The 18,233-nt window shown below is 38.6% G+C and overlaps 1 protein-coding gene across 3 annotated transcripts in view; it reads right to left on the minus strand.

Annotated features, from left to right (window-relative positions):
- Window positions 1–3,288: 3,288 nt before the first annotated feature.
- Window positions 3,289–18,233, minus strand: part of Cep70 (centrosomal protein 70) — a 55,449-nt gene continuing 40,504 nt past the window's right edge. For 2 of the 3 annotated variants that reach the window (XM_075964896.1, XM_075964894.1), the window contains exons 13-18: window positions 12,600–12,770; window positions 8,015–8,161; window positions 7,744–7,912; window positions 6,429–6,543; window positions 5,071–5,150; window positions 3,289–3,932 (exon numbers count right to left, since the gene is read on the minus strand). In XM_075964896.1, coding sequence (XP_075821011.1) covers window positions 3,871–3,932; window positions 5,071–5,150; window positions 6,429–6,543; window positions 7,744–7,912; window positions 8,015–8,161; window positions 12,600–12,770 — 744 coding nt within the window. In that variant the 3' untranslated portion in view covers window positions 3,289–3,870. The remainder of the gene's footprint in view (window positions 3,933–5,070; window positions 5,151–6,428; window positions 6,544–7,743; window positions 7,913–8,014; window positions 8,162–12,599; window positions 12,771–18,233) is intronic. The other variant, XM_075964895.1, reaches the window with a different exon arrangement.

Below are 18,233 nucleotides of genomic sequence, written 5' to 3' on the forward strand. Positions count from 1 at the left end.
AGGAGGTGTGGGATAGCCACCTATGTGCTCTATTTCTTGGTTGTTACATGGGTGTTAACTTTATAATCATTTAAATTATACTTGATATTTATAACATATACATAATTAGTTGTTATTAAGATAAAACCAGGCTATGAGATGGCTCAGTTGGTAAAGGCTGAGTTGAGTCCCCAGAACCCAGAACTGACAGAAAATTATCCTTTGACCTCCACATACATGTTGTGGCATATGTGTGTGCATGCACACTTACATAATACAAACTAAACATCAACAAAGCCAGGTCAGTGAGGGCTGCATAGTGAGTTCCAAAACAAAACTGTAATAATAATAATAATAATAATAATAATAATAATAATGATGATGATGATGATGAAAACAAAAAGAACAAAATAACATTCAAGGCAGTGAACATGAATAGCAATAAAGAAGGATATTAAGAAATATATCAATTATATTTATATGTACTTAGAAAATGGGTTCAAGATACATAGAATAAAATTTGGCAAATTTATAGAGATTTTAGTGTCTCCTAGAAACTGACAAATCAAGCAGACAAAAATGGTAGGACGATAGTTCTCAATAACACAATAGCAAAATGTACCCATAATAGTGATTCTTTTTGCAATTCAATTTTTAAAATAGTATATGGAATATATTTAAATCATCTCAAATCACAAAGTTTGAGCAAATTCTAAAGGCTCAACAGCAAAAGACCATACTCTGTTGCTGTGATAAAACACATGACCACAGTGACTTACAGAAGAAAGTTTATTTGGGCTTACGGTTCTAGCAGAATAGGAGTCCATTATGGTGGGGAGGCACAGCAGCCAGCACCAGTCACAGTGACAAGAAGCAATGTCAAGTTCACAGCATAAAATGTAAACACAAGCAAGAGAATGAACAGGAAGCAGAACAAGATCATAAATACCATAGCCTACTAGTGATGTACTTCCTCCAGTAAGACATCACTTCCCAACCTCCCCAAACAGTGAGATCAACTGGGGATCAAGTGCTCAAATAGCTAAGCCTGTGGCAGATGCTCCCGTTCAAACCACCGCGGCATTACAGACAGATATATGCCAGAACTTCCCAAATTTTACATATTTGTATAGTTTTTATGTTAATTATACATCAAAATTGTTTTTAAAAAATGTGTTTTGAATGCTTATATTTAGATAGTTCTATATATAAACCAGAGGAAGAGACCTGGTCGGTCGTCCTCATCAACTTAGACCATGAAACCCAATATGGACAAGTTCAACAGAACCACCATGTATGGGCTGCCCATGCATGCTTCAGCACTGTCAGGGCATAAATTTCAAATTTCATATATAAACCAGGAACAACTGTAGTACTTTATAGGTTTAAACAATTAAAATTGAATAAAGGTAGACATAATAACAAGGGCCTAAACTATTTGCATTAGTGTGACTGTCCTTAATGGCCCTGAGGCACCTCCAAAACCCTCCTGTCCTCTGGAAAAGGATTTAAAAACTTCTGTTTTAAACTAAGAGCTAACTGCGAGATTAAAAATAGCCATCAGAATTTAGATTAATATAATTAAAAAAAATTTTATTATATAAATACAGATGCCCATGGAGGCCTGAGGCAGGAGGCACCAGATCCCCTTAGGGCTGGTGGTAGAGGCAGTTATGAGTCACCTAACATGGATGCTGGGCACGTGGGATCCTCTGCAAGAATAAGTACTTTTTATTTGTTTGTTTTCTCTTTTTCTGAGATGGTTTCTCTGTGTAACAGTTCTGGCTGTCCTGGAACTCACTATGTAGACCAGGCTGGCCTCAAACTCACAGAGATCCACCTGCCTCTGTTTCCCGAGTGCTGGGATTAAAGGCGTGTGCCACCACCACCCAAGAATAAGCACTCTTAACTGCTGAGCCATCTCTCTAGCTGCCAATTATGATCTTTTAATTATATTTCTTCTTTTATTCCCAAATATTGTTAAGACCAGGTGTGGTGGTACATGCTTATAATATTAGCACTTGGGGGGTGGTGGAAATAGGTTCAGGAGTTCAATGTTAGCCTTGGCTATAGAAGGTTCAAAGCCAGCCTGGAATACAGGACAACCCACCTCAAACAAAGGCATATGCACATATACACATCGTCAAGACTTCCAATCTTTGGGTTAGAGAAATGGCTCGGTGGTTAAGAGCATATAGTGCCCTTGCAGAGAACCAGAGTTCAGTTCCTAGTACCTACATGGGGCTGTTCACACCCGGTTGTAACTCCAGTTCCAGGGGATTCAGCACTTTTTTCTGGACTCCGAGGGCACCTGCACTCAGCACATGACATGTGCAAGTGCACGCATATACACACAAACACACATTTAAAAAATAACGAAAGCAAATCCTTTAAAATCTTTAAAAAGACTTCCAAACTTCCTCACAGAAATTTCTTAAGAGTAATTTTGCCAATTCAAAATGAATAACCAGCCGGGCGGTGGTGGCGCATGCCTTTAATCCCAGCACTTGGGAGGCAGAGGCAGGCGGATCTCTGTGAGTTCGAGACCAGCCTGGTCTACAGAGCTAGTTCCAGGACAGGCTCCAAAAGCCACAGAGAAATCCTGTCTCGAAAAATACAAAAACAAACAAACAAACAAACAAACAAAATGAATAACCAAATGCTTTTTCTAACGAACCCATGTAAACATTCTAGATTATAGGCTAGTTACAGTGGTTTCTCAACCTGTGAGAAATGACTCCTTTGGGGGTTTAACAACCTTTTCATAGGGTTTGCTTAAGACCATCAGAAAGCACGGGCAGTTACATTATGATTCATAACAGGAGCAAAATTACAGTTGCAAAGTAGCAATGAAAATAATTTTATGGTTGGGGTTACCACAACATGAGGAACAGTTTGAAAGGGTCACAGTATTCGGAAGGTTGTGAACCACTGGGTTAGTATTTAAAAATTTAACTACAGGTTAAGAAAGCAAAGAATTTTAAAGTAAGAAAGAACCTGCCTGTTTTTTGGCACTCTCCATACTACCATGCTGTTTCCTAGAAACACTTTATGACAATAATTCCTATCAACCAGTAGGAATGGCACCTTTAAAGAAGGACATGGGGTAGCCCAGAGTAGCTTGTGTTCATGGATGTCATGCAGAACACTGCCCCCCGCATCATACTGAATACAGAGCGTAGAAAATAAGCAGAAATCAGTGAGAACAGGACTCTTACTTAAAATGCAGTAAGGAGGAATCGATGGCCAAAGAAATAACATGACTCATTATTTATGAGCAATACATATCGCCACTAGGAACACTTATATCTGGAAAGTCTACAAAAATTTTATTTGTGATTTTATTTCTTTATAAAAGTACATTACATCAATATTGCAAATAAATATTCATTTTTTTCTGAAAAGTATTCTACCTAATCATCTATTTCACTCATGATTAACTTCCTACCTTAATACAAAGACACTACCTTTCTGCCTGGAAGGCAGTGGCCTCCTTTTGCTTGGGCTTAGAAAGCAACTGACATTCTTTTTTCTCTGACCAAAAAGTCATTAAGCCTTGAACTTAAATACAAGTATCTATAATTTACAAATATCCCTGAGTCTCTTTTGCTATGCACAATCTCTACCTTAAAATAATCATTACATTTTAAAACACTCAAGCATTACTTAGGAAGTGATAAGGGATCTAAAGTTATTGTACTATTTTATTAACTTAGCAGCTACTTTCTATTAAATAATCAAAAACTAAAACTTATATGGATTGAGAATGACCCAATGGCAAGAGGATGAATTCTGAGAGCTGATAACATTTTAGAATCTTGTCTCAGGATCAGTTCCTTAAAATAGTTAGAATGTTAAGAATACAATTTACACAGTAAAAATGATTTGTTTTCAGTATGAAAGTACTTTTAATTTCTTTACTGCAGGTACAATGGCATCCACGTCATCAATTTCTGTAATAGAAAAAAATACAAATTATAAAGAGAGTAATTTTTCTAGTGAAAAGCTCATAAAAATAAAGACTTCACAGACAAAATTCACACCCTAGGGCAGCAATAGCAGTGAGTGCTCTCACACACATGGAGTCTTCTCCAAGATTAGCTATCTGTATGTGACCATTGCCTCGCACAGGTGTTTCATAGAGCATCTGCAATTTTCCCTTTGACTATGGCATTGATTTTTATCATCAGCAAAACCTTGGTAACACATCCAGCTGGCTGCACTTATGATACCTTGGTACCTCTTAAATCTGTACAGCCAACATGGGTCCCAACATGCGTCCTAGCCAGACAATGCATCTCTTTTCTGGGTCTCCACTTAAGGATTTGGGAATTGATTTCTTCTTAAGGAACACAGTGTTCCTTCTTGATCCTTTTAGTCTCAGAGTGGAGTGCTCTCAGCCCTTCTTTTGGGAGATCTGTTCAGTAAGAGGTGTATGGTACCCCCAGAACAACAACAAAAAAAGCCTCAGGGACATGGCTGGTTCTGATCTGGATTTTCAGACAAAGCAGTTCAGGTTCTTCAGAGGCTACCTTCTGAGTTTGATTTTTCTTCTAAGGCATTAAATTTCAGTGAGCCTTAGCCAGAATTCACATTCTACAGCTCCTGCTCACTGACAAAAGACTTTCCCTTATCCCGGCATATCTCTAATAGTAGGGTCACAATGACAGAGCCAAGAGTCTCACAGGGCTGGAGAGAGAGGTCAGCAGTTAAAAGTACCTGCTGCTCTTATAAGAGGACCTGAGTTCAGTTCCCTGAACTAACAAGACATAACTGTCTGTAACTCTAGTTCCAGGGGATCCGACCACCTCCTCTGGCCTCCACAGGCATCTGCCCATACATACATACAGGCAAACGGTCATACACATAAATATTTAAAAAGAAAAAAAATAGTTGCTATCTCTTTATAGCTGTCTTTTTCTGTTCTGAGAATTAATCCTAATTAGTAAGGATTAATTCTGAAAAGTAGTTATGACTTTTTACACTTCCTACCAAACACCTAAAGTAACCAGGAGCCCAGTGTCTAAATAACACCCTTCTCTCAAACCCACTGACATCTTAAGAGATTCAGCCACCATCAACAGATCTTACCTAAGATTTCAAGAAGATCGTTAGTAAAAGCTTGAAATGCTGGAAAAAATTCCTCATGTTCTTCCAATTTGTTGATAATGCTATTTAAAAAATACACAGTTTACAAAAGCTTCCAACTTCGGGTTTTTGCATTTGATCGTTAACAGGTAGTTGCAGACAAAACTTTTCGGAGTGAGAAGAAACTAACTTGCTAAATTGAATATAAATGTGATGATCAACTACAGCAATCCTTTCCTTTTAAGATCTCAATTCACCCGGATACCATTTTCCTTTTATTTTCTTAAAGCATCTTATTTAGAATATTTGCTAAAAACAGGCTTCTCTACCCAGTATGCTATTGGACGTTAAGTACCAATCATCAGAAAAACAGTAGGAGGGGAGAAACCAAAAGGGAAAAACATTAAATATGAGAAGACTCCACTGCCAGGTTCTTCCAGGAAAACTTGCAGAATATATGGATGATGTGAGGGGTTGGTGCGTGTGTGTATTCCATAGTTTGCTGAAAGTTGTTGAAGGCCTCACTGTCTGGGGGGCATTATTTATTGGAGTGGGGGTTACTGGAGAGAGAACCAGAGTTACATGCCTCGTAAACACAAGCTCTACCACTGAGCTACACATCTGCCTTAGCCCCATAATATATATATTAGGTTTTATATTAGTGGTGCCTAATCTTTTAAAAATCCTTAATATTTATCTTCTAAACAAAAAAGTATGTGACTAGTAATGACTCAGTAGTTTGGTAGTGTCCTAGAAAGAGTATAGGTCATAGTTCAATTCAGGAACTGATTATAAAGACTTTAATTTCTCTCTTTGTAACTTCCCTTGGGAGTGAGTTTCTGCTAGAGTCTCCAGCTGCCCTATGTGAGTTTATAAGCCCTGACAATTTTTTTTTGAGTACATGTGACATTTTTTTCCATATCCAAGGGTATATGATTCTTTAGGGCTATGAAGTTATTTTTGTTTTGTTTGTTTTTTTTTTTTTTTTTTTGGTTTTTCGAGACAGGGTTTCTCTGTGGCTTTGGAGCCTGTCCTGGAACTAGCTCTGTAGACCAGACCAGGCTGGTCTCGAACTCACAGAGATCCGCCTGCCTCTGCCTCCCGAGTGCTGGGATTAAAGGCGTGCACCACCACCGCCCGGCTTGAAGTTATTTTTGAAAGGCATGGTGACACACACCTTTGATCCCAGCACTCTGGAGGCAGAGACAGGCAGAGCTCTTTGTGTTCAAGGCCACCCTGGTCTACACAGAATTTCAGGACACCCAGACGCTGTCACTCCTGATAAGTAACTTATAAAGCTTTGGAAGTCTTTACTTCGCAGCACTTGAAGCATTTTGGATACATTTCTAACATATACATACCTTTGTAAGTCTTCAGGTCCTAAGACTTGCTTAATCTGCTCATTCACATCCTCATTAATTATCTTACACAATTTTCCAACTGTGCTGACTAGCACACACAATGAGGATGAACTGTCTGCAAAAGAGAAAGGAAAACATAAAATATTAAAAAAAAAGAATTTCCAAAATCATTACACTCATCTAACATTTCCTGCTTCAGTTACTAATTTTATTTTGGTGGAGAAAAGGATTAATATTTATTTATATTAGCTTACATGTTTGTGTGTCTGTGTAAGTATATGGAGGTGTGTAACTCGGAAAACACAGAGGCCAGAAGAAAGCATTGGGTGTCCTCCTCTATCACCCTTTGCCTATTTCTTTAAGACACACTACCTCTTTGAGCCTGGAGTTCACACTTTCTTAGCTAGGCTAGAAGCCAGTGGGCCTCAACAATTCTGTCCCCATTCTCCTCAGAGCATGTCCAGCTTGGGACTCATGATTGCAGAGAATGTGTTCTTGACTACTGAGCCATTTTCCAACCCTGTCTGGGGGTGGTTGTTTTAACCCAGGGTCTTGAATTTTTAAAAAAGATTTGCCAGGTGGTGGTGGCAGAAGGCAGGTGGATCTGAGTTCGAGGCCAGCCTGTTCTACAGAGCAAGTTCTAGGACAGCCAGGGTGGTTTCACATGGTGGTTGTTGAAAAACAAACAAAAAGATCTGAATGTGTGTATGCATGTATGTATGTGTATGCAAGTCCTTTTACACACTTGGAAACCAGAAACGGGTGTTGGAATTCTTGTAACTGGAGTTACAGAAATTTGGAGATGTCTGGCTTGTTATAGGGGTGATGGGATGCAAACTCCAGTCCTTATAATTTCACAGCAAGTGCTCCTAACTGAAGGGCCATTTCTCCAACCCCTGACCTTGAACTTCTAATCCTCCTGCTTCCATCTACTGAGTACAAGGATTATCTATGTGCACCACCATGCCCTGATTATGCAGTATTGAGAATCAAACCCGGAGTTCATGCATGCTAGGCAAGCACTCTACCAACTAGGCTATATTCCTATCCCCTTTTTTCCTTTTTGTGGGTTTGTTGTTGTTTTGCTTTTTAATTAAAAGGATTTTTGTGGGGTGTGGTGGTAAACATATAGAATCAGCAACCGGAGCTCTTGGGAGGTGAAGGACAAAGATCAGGAGTTGGAGGTCAGCTTTGGCTACAGTGAGAGCAAGGCAACACTGTTAAAGCAAAACAAAACAAAAACCCCACACCTATTTTTTGTTAATGTATTAAGAATAATTCTTAAATCAGTGCCAAAAATGACAAGGGTCATCACCTAGTTCTAAGAGCTCCTGGAGGTTTCTCACCGCGTTGTTCATTTCTCCAAGCCTGGTATACACTTCATTCATCCGGGGATAGACTCCATTTAAAGACTGCACATCAAATAGCTTTTGGAAGTGAGAAACAATAGCTTGCAAAGTTTGAAAGTTTGGCATGCTGGGGCTCTATAAGAAGAAGGTGAAAAGATAGTTTACAATTTGAAATAATATTAAAAATTTTAATAAAAAAACTTTAAAATGTAAAGTTATGTAAGTATCAAGTTTTACCTCCTTCTTGTTTTCAACCTCTTCCAACATGGCATCTACCATAAACAACAGATCTTCTACTTTGACACCTTCATTTTCATCCGGTTTCTTTAAATTATGCCAAGGTACCAGTGCTGCAGACAGTATTTTTAAGGACTTATACAAAACCTTTGCAACAAAAGAAACTAAATGCATTATTGGTTATAAAATAGTTTGTACTTTAACACTAACAACAGTAATAAGGTGGTCTAAAAATACATAGCTATATAATCATCATCAGTATATTTTAATATCATTGCCAACTTAAAAGAAGTCTAGATGCTTTAAGCAGTAATGTTATTTAAGTAGTTCTATTGTTTTTTAGATTGTTTTTTATCAGTGCTGGAGAGAGCCTAAGCCTCCCTCATAAACACAAGGCAAATACTTCACCCCTGAGCCACATCCCTAGCCTAGGCTTTAAATATTTCTGCAGCACCTTTGAGATAAAATGTACATATCAAAATACTCACCTTTACTAGCGAAATTTGATGGTTCGCATCTTTTCACAATGGCACAAAATACCACCACTGTCTAATTTTAGAACCTATCCATCTTCCAAGAACAAGTCCCACACATAGGACTGGAGAGATCGCTTGGCACAAAGAACTCCTGTTGGTCTTCAGAAGACCCAGGTTCAGTTCCCAATACCCACATGATGGTTCACAACCATCCATAACTCCAGTTCCAGAGGGTCTGACACCCCCTTCTGACCTCCACGGGAACCAGACATGCATGTGCACAAACACATATGCAGTCAAAATGTTCATACACATACAAATTTTAAAAATAAAAAAATCCCACACCCACAAAGTCCTTTTCTATTATCCTCCAGCCTCTTTAACCACTAATCCACTACTTGCTGCTATGGATTTGCTTACACTTGGCATTTTATGTAAATGAAATCATACAAGTGACCATAATTCTTTTGAGAATCCCCTGCATTTATTATTGATGGGAATGAAAATTGTATAACCATCGTGTAAAACAGTACATAGAGGTTCCTAAAAAAGCTAAAGAAAACTGCCACATAACCTAACAATCTTACATCTGGATATGTATCCAAATAAAATGAAACTAAAGCGTGTTTAAAAGATGCCAGTGCTCATGTGTTTACTGAAGCATTACTCAGAATTGCCAAGATATGGGATCAATTTAGGAGTCTAACGATAGATGAATTGGCTAAAAAGAAATAGTGTGTGTATGTGTGATACAAACATGCACATGTATATGATGATATCAGCCATAAAAAATATGACATCTGTCGTTTACTGCAACATGGAAGAACTGGAAGACATTACGTTAGGTGAAATAAAAACAGAAACAAATACCACATATTCTGACTTAAAGGTAAAAGTTTCAAAGGTTAGATACATAGTGGTTCCCAAAGCCAGAGAAGAGTTTGAGTAAGAAGGAATGGAGACAGGATGGTTAGCAGTCAGGGTGAGCTGGATAAGAGAAATAATCTGGGATGTTCTATACCACAGCAGGGTAAGTAAAGCGAGCATGGCTGAGAATTACTGATGTTCTTAACAGTGATTCTACTCAAATATATATATATATATATATATATATATATATATATATATATATATATATATATATCACTATCCCTCACACGTGTATAATTATATGTTCATTGAAAATAAAACATATAATAAAGCCAGGCTTAGTGGCACATGCCTTTAATCTCAGCATTAGGAGGCAGAAGCAAGTGGACCTTTGTGAATTTAAGGTCAGCCTGATCTACAAGGTACATCCCAGGGCAGCCAGACTTGTATAATGAGGCCTGTCTCAAAAATAAACAGGCAAACATGTAGTAATAGTATGTACTGCTACATTTCTCTTTTCCATTCATCTCTCAAACCCATCATTCTCTTTTAAGTCAGGAATCAATCCTAAGGAAAAAAATATTAACTGGGAATCTGTCTGCCCAAAACTAGAAAGTTCTACATTATAAAAAACTCCCCATATGAGACACCAAAGGGATTCGTGTACTCTCCAAGCTGGATTCTGAATCTGTATTATAAATAACAGAAGCATTCCTAAAGGCCATGAGCAGAAGATGCTAATTCTAGTCAATGGCCTCAGGTGTCCTTACAATAATTTTTTTTCGAGACAGGGTTTCTCTGTAGCTTTGGAGCCTGTCCTGGAACCAGCTCTTGTAGACCAGGCTGGCCTCAAAATCACAGAGATCCACCCGCCTCTGCCTTCCGAAAGCTGGGATTAAAGGTGTGTGCCACCAAGGCATGGCCATCCTTACAACGTTCTAAGTATAAAGCTAATTTCCTGCCTCCTCCTATTCAGAAAACTACAGAGTGACAAGAACTCAGCACTCTTGTAAGCCTTTCCTGGACGCTGTGACCAGAGTGACCTCTCCTACCAGACCCTGGAGGGCAAGTCACACATCTCATTCCCTCACCGCAGCTGTCCATCTTCATGGCACTCAGTTCCTAGCAACATATGCCATAGTTATTTAAAATGTCATGTTTTAGCATTATTTCACCTCTCCAATTAGTCTGAATTTTATGTTCACATTTTTGCAACACGTCCCCTGTTATCTGATACGTAGAAAAACAACTGTGCCTATTAATTTGGTTCTTGCCTTTGTCACCTTTCTCATCTAGTCTTTCCCTTCTGCTGGAAAGACGAGGGCTATTTCTAGTCTAACTTTCCTGAAAAGGAGAACAGTAGTTAGCACTGCTACCTCCTACAGAGAGCTCTCTGCCAAGCAGTGAGTGGGAAATAACAGATTCCACAAGTCAATCTCTATTTCAGCCTTTTCTGAGAAACAAACTAGAGAAACTCAGACATATAAAATTATTAACCCAGCACTGTCATTCAAACAAAAATGTTTATATATTATGTAGCTTTGTCCAAGTTCTAAAGAAAAAAAAGGAAATAAAATGTAGGCTGACTGACAAGATTCTTTCATGAGTTTTATGCAGATAAGATTTTATAAATTAAAAAACAAACAACAAAACCATCAAGCTGGGTGATGGTGGTGCACACCTTTAATCCCAGCACTTGGAAGGCAGAAACAGGTGAATCTCTTTGAGTTTTAGGACAGCCTGGTCTACACAGGAGTTTTAGGACACCCAGGACTGCATAATAGAGACCTTGTCTCAAAAAAAAAAAAACAAAAAACAAAAACAAAAACAAAAATACTAGGCAGTGATGGCACATGCCTTTAATTCCAGCTCTTGGGAGGCAGAGGCAGGAGGCTCTCTGTGAGTTCGAGGCCAGCCTGATCTACAAAGTGAGTTCCAGGACAGTCATGGTGGTTATACAAAGAAACCCTGTCTCAAGAAACTAAAATATATATGTGTGTGTATAATAGAGAATTTATTTTTTTAAAAAAGACCAAAACAAAGCAAATAAAAAGCACCTCTAATTGTCTGGGACTATAGTTATTCTGAACAATTTGGATATTAATTGAGCACCCATGTACATGAAGATCTTTGAGGCATACAAGAACAAAGAAAACTTTTTGTTCCCAAGAAGTCACTCGCTCTTTATAAGGTTCTTCCGGCATTAGGACAAAATGCTGACAAATACTGTCACTGAATCATATCTTCACTAACTATAGCAGAATTCTGTATGATATTAGTTACTGAAAAAAATCTAAAGTTCAAAAGGCACAGAAATGCAATACTGTTGGGGCTGGAGAGATGGCTCAGTGGTTAAGAGCATTGCCTGCTCTTCCAAAGGTCCTGAGTTCAATTCCCAGCAACCACATGGTGGCTCACAACCATCTGTAATGAGGTCTGGTGCTCTCTTCTGGCCTGCAGACATACACACAGACAGAACATTGTATACATAATAAATAAATATTTAAAAAGAAATGCAATACTGTTAACTTTATAGCAAATCACTTCTCAATAAACCAATCAAGAAAAATGTAATGAACTCAAGTTACACAATAAAGAATATACAATGATCTATAAATCAAATGAAAGTACAGTTCATTTCCCAGTTGCTTGCTAACTATCACCTTCTCTAGCAATTAGACAAACACAGAAATAAACTCAATTCTGAGAAAGAAAAATAAAATGTGAAGACAGAATAAGCAATCCCAGCTAAGAAGAAACTAAGGCTACGACACGGCATCTGAGCATGTGCAAAGGTCAGGACAGGCTCAGCAAGACATCAGCAGGAGGGCAGAACAGGAAAGCGCTTAGACTACAAAGGTGGGTCCACTACCGATTCTCAGTGAGGCAAAGTCTACACATTTGCTATGGTAAAACTTTAGAGGAGGCAAGCTTAACAATAGCAACAAATTTACAGAATTGGAAACATGAAGGCTGGCATGGTAACACATGCCTTTAATTGCAGGACTCAGGAGGCAGAAGCAGGTGGATATCTCTGTGTTCAAATCCAGCCTCTATACAGAGTTAGTTCCAATCTAGCCAGGACTACACAGTTAGACTTGGTCTCAAAAACAAAATGGAACAAAATATGTAAGCAGTAATATTCCAATTTTAGAAAAGTATCATTAGCTTTATAGTTAAAGAACAAGAAAAGCCAAGTTCAACAGATTTTCAAAACGTATGAAGAATATTCAACATACCTTTAAGGACGTCAGTTCATCTGCCCACATTTCTATTACAGGAACGAGATGTTCAAATCCACAATCTTGAACAATATCTTTATTGAAGTTTTGGGCTCCTCCCTTGCTCTGTTTATGAATAATCACTGGAGCTCGAGGATTATGAATAATGGAATTGATGCTGCACAGCACCTGCAACCATGGACAGTATCTGTGGTTAACATGTCTGAATCTGACGCTGTGAGGTAGGGAAAGGATGCATCAGGTGCCAACACGACATCATTTCCAGATGTTTCTAAAATATTGGGGTAATGTGGTCTCATTAGCATAGATGTACAAATTCTAAGGAAAACTGAATAAATTTTTACTAATTTAGGTTTGAAAGCAGTTACCATCCACTATACTCCACACAGAATAACAACCATCTAGACATCCTTATCTAAGTTGCAATGATTCCTATTTGTCTCCTCATAGTTGAGCTAAGTATGGGATTAAGAGGAGCTTTCTACTTGTTTCACAATTTCAGTTGGAATTTTAAATAAAGATAGTTACTCATTAAACCCCACACATTCTGCAGAGAAGTCCTGGCCAGCCAGTCCAATAATTCTTATATTTTTGGTTGTGAGCCATTACTCCAGCCCCCAATAGTTCTTAACAAACACTATAAATACCTGAGACGGGACTCTGAGAGTGTCTGCACAGGGTTTCTAGAGCGAGGCAGAAACACTGCTGTTCTCGTCTGCCCAGAGGTAGCTAGAGCAAACAGGTGCTCTCAGAACCCAACTTCTGAGGCTCTGTGTTTTGACATTTCGCTTCTATTATAAACGCATTTATTACTATCAAATAATTGAAAAAAATTGCTGGGTGGTGGTGGCACACACCTTTAACCCCAGCACTTGGGAGGCAGAGACAGACAGGTCTCTGTGAGTTTGAGGCCAGCCTTGTCTTCAGAGCAAGTTCCAGGACAGGCTCTAAAAGGTTACAGAGAAACCCTGTCTCAAAAAACCAAAAACCAAAACAAAACAAAAAGAAAAAAATCACATTCTTCTCCAAGTTATGAATCAAAGCAGAGGAATGAATAGTCCTCTTCCCTGACACCAAAGGTCAGGAAGGTAGTGGGTGACCTGAAAGATGCAGGGAGTTGATGCTCAGAAGATCACAGGGCACGTTCATGCCCTTCACACCATGTTTAGATATATGCATACACACTTTCAGGCTGTATATAAAAATGAGTGCAGCCATTTCTTGTCCTTGTTTTGTTGCATGCTTGCATCATGACTTGCAGTTTCTCCCATCAAAATGTAGAGACTTTTTACCCTTTAAATTTGGGCTAATCTTGGGTCTTGCTTATATCCACAGAATTTACTAAAATGAATGTCTTGCCAGTTTGGGTCTTTTAAAATAATTGCTTTTTTTTTCAGGACAGGGTCTTTCTGTATAACAGCTCTGGGTGGCCTCGAACTCAAAGAGATTCACCACCTGCCTATTTCTCTTGAGTGTGCACTATGACGCCCAGTCAAAGGGGGGAAAAGGTCTTAAGTAGTCTACATCACTGTTTACACTCTGCTGCCGCCACATGGCCAAGTCCAGGCAGAGCTACTCAGGCCCATTCATCCCCATCACAGAGAAAATTCACTTAACTGCCACAAGAAGAGCTCTAATGACTCACCATCAACGTATGGCCAATATTAGCAGACGTATCTACTGTCCAAGCATGATACTATTAAAGGGCATCACTAAGTTTTAGAAGATGTCTGCCACATAGCAAAGATGAACTGAGCCATATGTGAACATCACAATGGAGAAGAAAGGGGCAGCAAGAGAAACCTGCCCCTCTATCTTGTGACAGGGTAAGAATAGGCTCAGGCCAACTAGGAACATTGAGACGGAGATAAGCTTTACTCTCATGAAAATTAAAAAAGCAACCGTCTATGGCTGGAGGACCATAGCAGTACAGCTCCTAAGGGTACTTCCTCATAAGACGTCAGTACTAAAATGCACTGCCCACAAAACAAATGCTGTGTTGTTAAACGTCCCAGCTTAAGAGAAAGGAGAAAACATGCACATGCACACATGCGTGCACGCACACACACACACACACACACACACACACACACACACACACACACTCCAGGAAAGAAAAGCAGAGGCTATATTTGGATGTCAGCCCCACCAAGGGCACCAGCACTTAAATATAGCTATACCAGAAAGAAAGAAACCATCCTCATTCTCTCCTCATCCACTGTCTACCCTTCACTGCCACTCCAGAAAAGTCAAACTTAGCAGGGGACCAGAAGAAACAATGGAGCAAAGACAACACATCCCTTGGCCATGCTGTAGAACAGGTCAGGTCTGAGCTAGAATACTTTTCGGCTGAGGTTTGAATAGATTGTTTTAAATTGCCCTTCTTTTCATTATAAAACATTTAAAATAAGCCAGGCATGGTGGCACATCCAAACTTTAATCACAGTACTCTAGAGACAGAGGCAAGAGGATCTTTGGGGGTCCAAGTCTAGCTTGGCTAGCAAGTTCCAAACCAGTCAGGACTATACAATGAGACCTTCCTTACCTCAAAATAAAATTAAACAAACAATCACCAACATCTTAAACAGACAAAAACTTCAGTGTGTGTGTTAAACAGTGTTTTAGGCTTTGCCAAAGAAACACCACCAACAGTAAATGTATTTGTGTGTATATATATAGTGGGCCTTGTGTAGTCACTCGAAGACTCAAATGCACATATACATACGAGAAAGAGATCACCATATTTAAAAAAAATTAATATAATGAACTGGATCATGCAATTAATGGAACCCCATGACTATCAGTTACAAATCTGAGTGGAGACCCAGAATAGTAGTCCCAAAGCCCTAGAAATCTGATATTTTGGTTCAAATCTAAAGATAGGAGAACTAACCAAAACCAAACAAAAAACCATGTTGAAAGCATGCATAGAATTTCCCCCTGACCTTTTTGTTCTGTAAGTGGTTAGATGAGATCTACTTACCATAGGAGGACAATCTATTTGTCTACCAATTCACTCACAGGCATACTGTTTAACCAAGTGTCTGGGCAGTGGATAGCCCAGTCAAACTGACATAAAATTAACCACCACAAGCACATAGTCACTACCTAGATCCAGAAACTGTGAACACTTTCCTAGAGGGGCTCGCTCTATCTGCAGGTTCAGAACCAATGGAAGGAATGCAGCTATCAACCTTATTTACCCTCAAATAGTAAAGCACACATCCCTTAAAGCTGGTATAGTCTGCACAATCTAGTGCCGCTATCACACTGAAGAAAACTGACAATATCGCTGATATTTGAATTAAAGCTTAATATATACTATTTGACTCTCTCTAGATGTGAAGACTACTCCATTAGTCATCACCCAAAGACAGGTAAGATATATCATTCTCTCAGCCTTGGTTGTTTTCTCCCTTCTTTTACCTCTTCAAGTAACTTCAGAGCCTTTTAGAAAGTGTTTTAATGAGACTCCAGGTTCTGTAAGATGCCCTGTGTTTAGGTACTACCTGCCCTCCTGTCTCCACCCTTTCATAAGCAAATGTGCCCTTTATGGTATTTAAGAAACAAAACATACATAATAAAAGTCATTTCCCACTTATTATCAAGTCTACTGTATTTAAGAAATAGTCATTAAGTATGAAGATGAGGGCTAATGAAATGACATGCTTACCAGCAAGCATCCCAGGACCACATGGCCCACCCATTAGCTGTTCACTAACCTCCACGTGTACACCTGGCTCCCATGCATGCATGAATGCACATGTGTGCACCACACACACACATGCACATACACAAATAGAGTATGAAGATGAGATCAGCATTTTGATCTTGAATTTCTGTCCTGTGCATACTTCAAGCTGCAACTAATGAGTCTCCTAGTAATATGACTTCAGAAGTTATTTAGAAGACTTAGTTTTCATGAAAACATATGGTCAATATTTCATTTCAGCTATAAATAAACTAATTATTTTAATGAAAGAATTAATTCCCCTATCAGAATTTTTACTGATGGTAATTTATATTCTCCTGTATGAATTAACTGACTTTTTGATGATTGGCAGTAAAAGATATAGCAACAATGGGGAAACAGCTAAAAGAAAATTCTCACAGAGTTGCCTGGAACTTATTCACGACAACAATGAAAGTCATTAAATATTTAGAAAATAAACCTGACAAGAAAGACATCTGAACTAAATTTAAAATATATAGAACTTTATGGGAAGCTATAAAAGACCCTCCCAAAATTAGATATGTTTCTGAATAGGATGATTTAAAATTGTAAATTATCATTTCTCCAAATATTAATAAAATTGATCATATTTCAATTCATCCTAGTGGGATTTTATTTTAATAAATGTTCATCCAGAAGAGCAAATGTGCTCAAATATATCTAAGCAAAGAATTTTAAATTCAAATGGTATAAAAACCTACTGGAAAGCTGCAGAAGAGCTTGGAATAGTAACGGAATGGGACAGGCTGCAGAATCTAGAAAGGAATGTATGCATAAACATAAAATGGTAGATGACAAAAATCAACAAATTAGAAAGAAAAGTTGTCTGGGACTGCAAATGACTGCAAAAAACAAGGCCCGGTGGGAGCTGTGCTGATCAAAGGGCTCGTGCTCATACCTGACAAGGGAAACAGGTAATGCTGCTCTGATAACTGACATGACTTTAAAAATACAGTCTCTTTGTGTTTAAAATGTTAGTGATTAAATTCAAATTTTAAAGCCTATGGCCAAGTATAAGTGGTGCACACCTTTAATCCCAGCATTTGGAAGACCGAGGCAGATGGATCTCTGTGAATTTGAGGGCTGCCTGGTCTACATTAGCAAGTTTCAGGACAGCCCAGAACTTCAGAGAGAGAGAGAGAGAGAGAGAGAGAGAGAGAGAGAGAGAGAGAGAGAGAGAGAGAGAGAGAGAGAGCTTGTCTCAAACAGTCAGACAAAAACTTACGGGGAACCAAAAAATGCAAGTCCACTTCATTCAATGAACTATTAGACTCAATTGCTTATCTATTCAATAAACAGCCTATAAAACCAGTAAGGTTAGTTTTTTTACATCACATAGATAATTTAAACCAAATCAAAGCTATGCAAAGATTTGAAGATTTAGTTATATAGTAATACCAGCATCAACAAATGGAATAATAAAAGGGCAAACAGCAGCTGGGCGGTTGTGGCACAAGCCGGATGGTGGTGGAGTACACCTTTAATCCCAGCACTGGGAGGCAGAGGCAGGAAGACCTCTGTCAATTCGAGGCCAGTCTGGTCTATAAGAACTGGTTCCAGGACTGGCTCCAAAGCAACACAGAAAAACCCTGACTCAAAAAACAAACAAAACAAAAAAAAAAAACAACAAAAAATATCATAAAACAACAACAAAAAGAAGGGCAAATGGTTTACATTGGTAAAGAATAAAAAAATCTTAATATTGTTATAGTGTTTATACTGTACTATTATAATTATTATAATAGTAGTTATTACAGAGAGGGTGTGGGTGGGCTATAGGAAAATACTCAGTCTTCTGTTGTTGTGATGAAATACCTTGAGAAGAGCAACTTATGGGAGAAAGGGTTTCATTTTGGCTCACAGCTTCAGAGGCGTACAGTCCATGGAAAGACATGGCA

Source organism: Microtus pennsylvanicus, chromosome 3, assembly GCF_037038515.1.
Source record: "Microtus pennsylvanicus isolate mMicPen1 chromosome 3, mMicPen1.hap1, whole genome shotgun sequence".
NCBI classification, from domain to species: Eukaryota; Metazoa; Chordata; class Mammalia; order Rodentia; family Cricetidae; genus Microtus; species Microtus pennsylvanicus.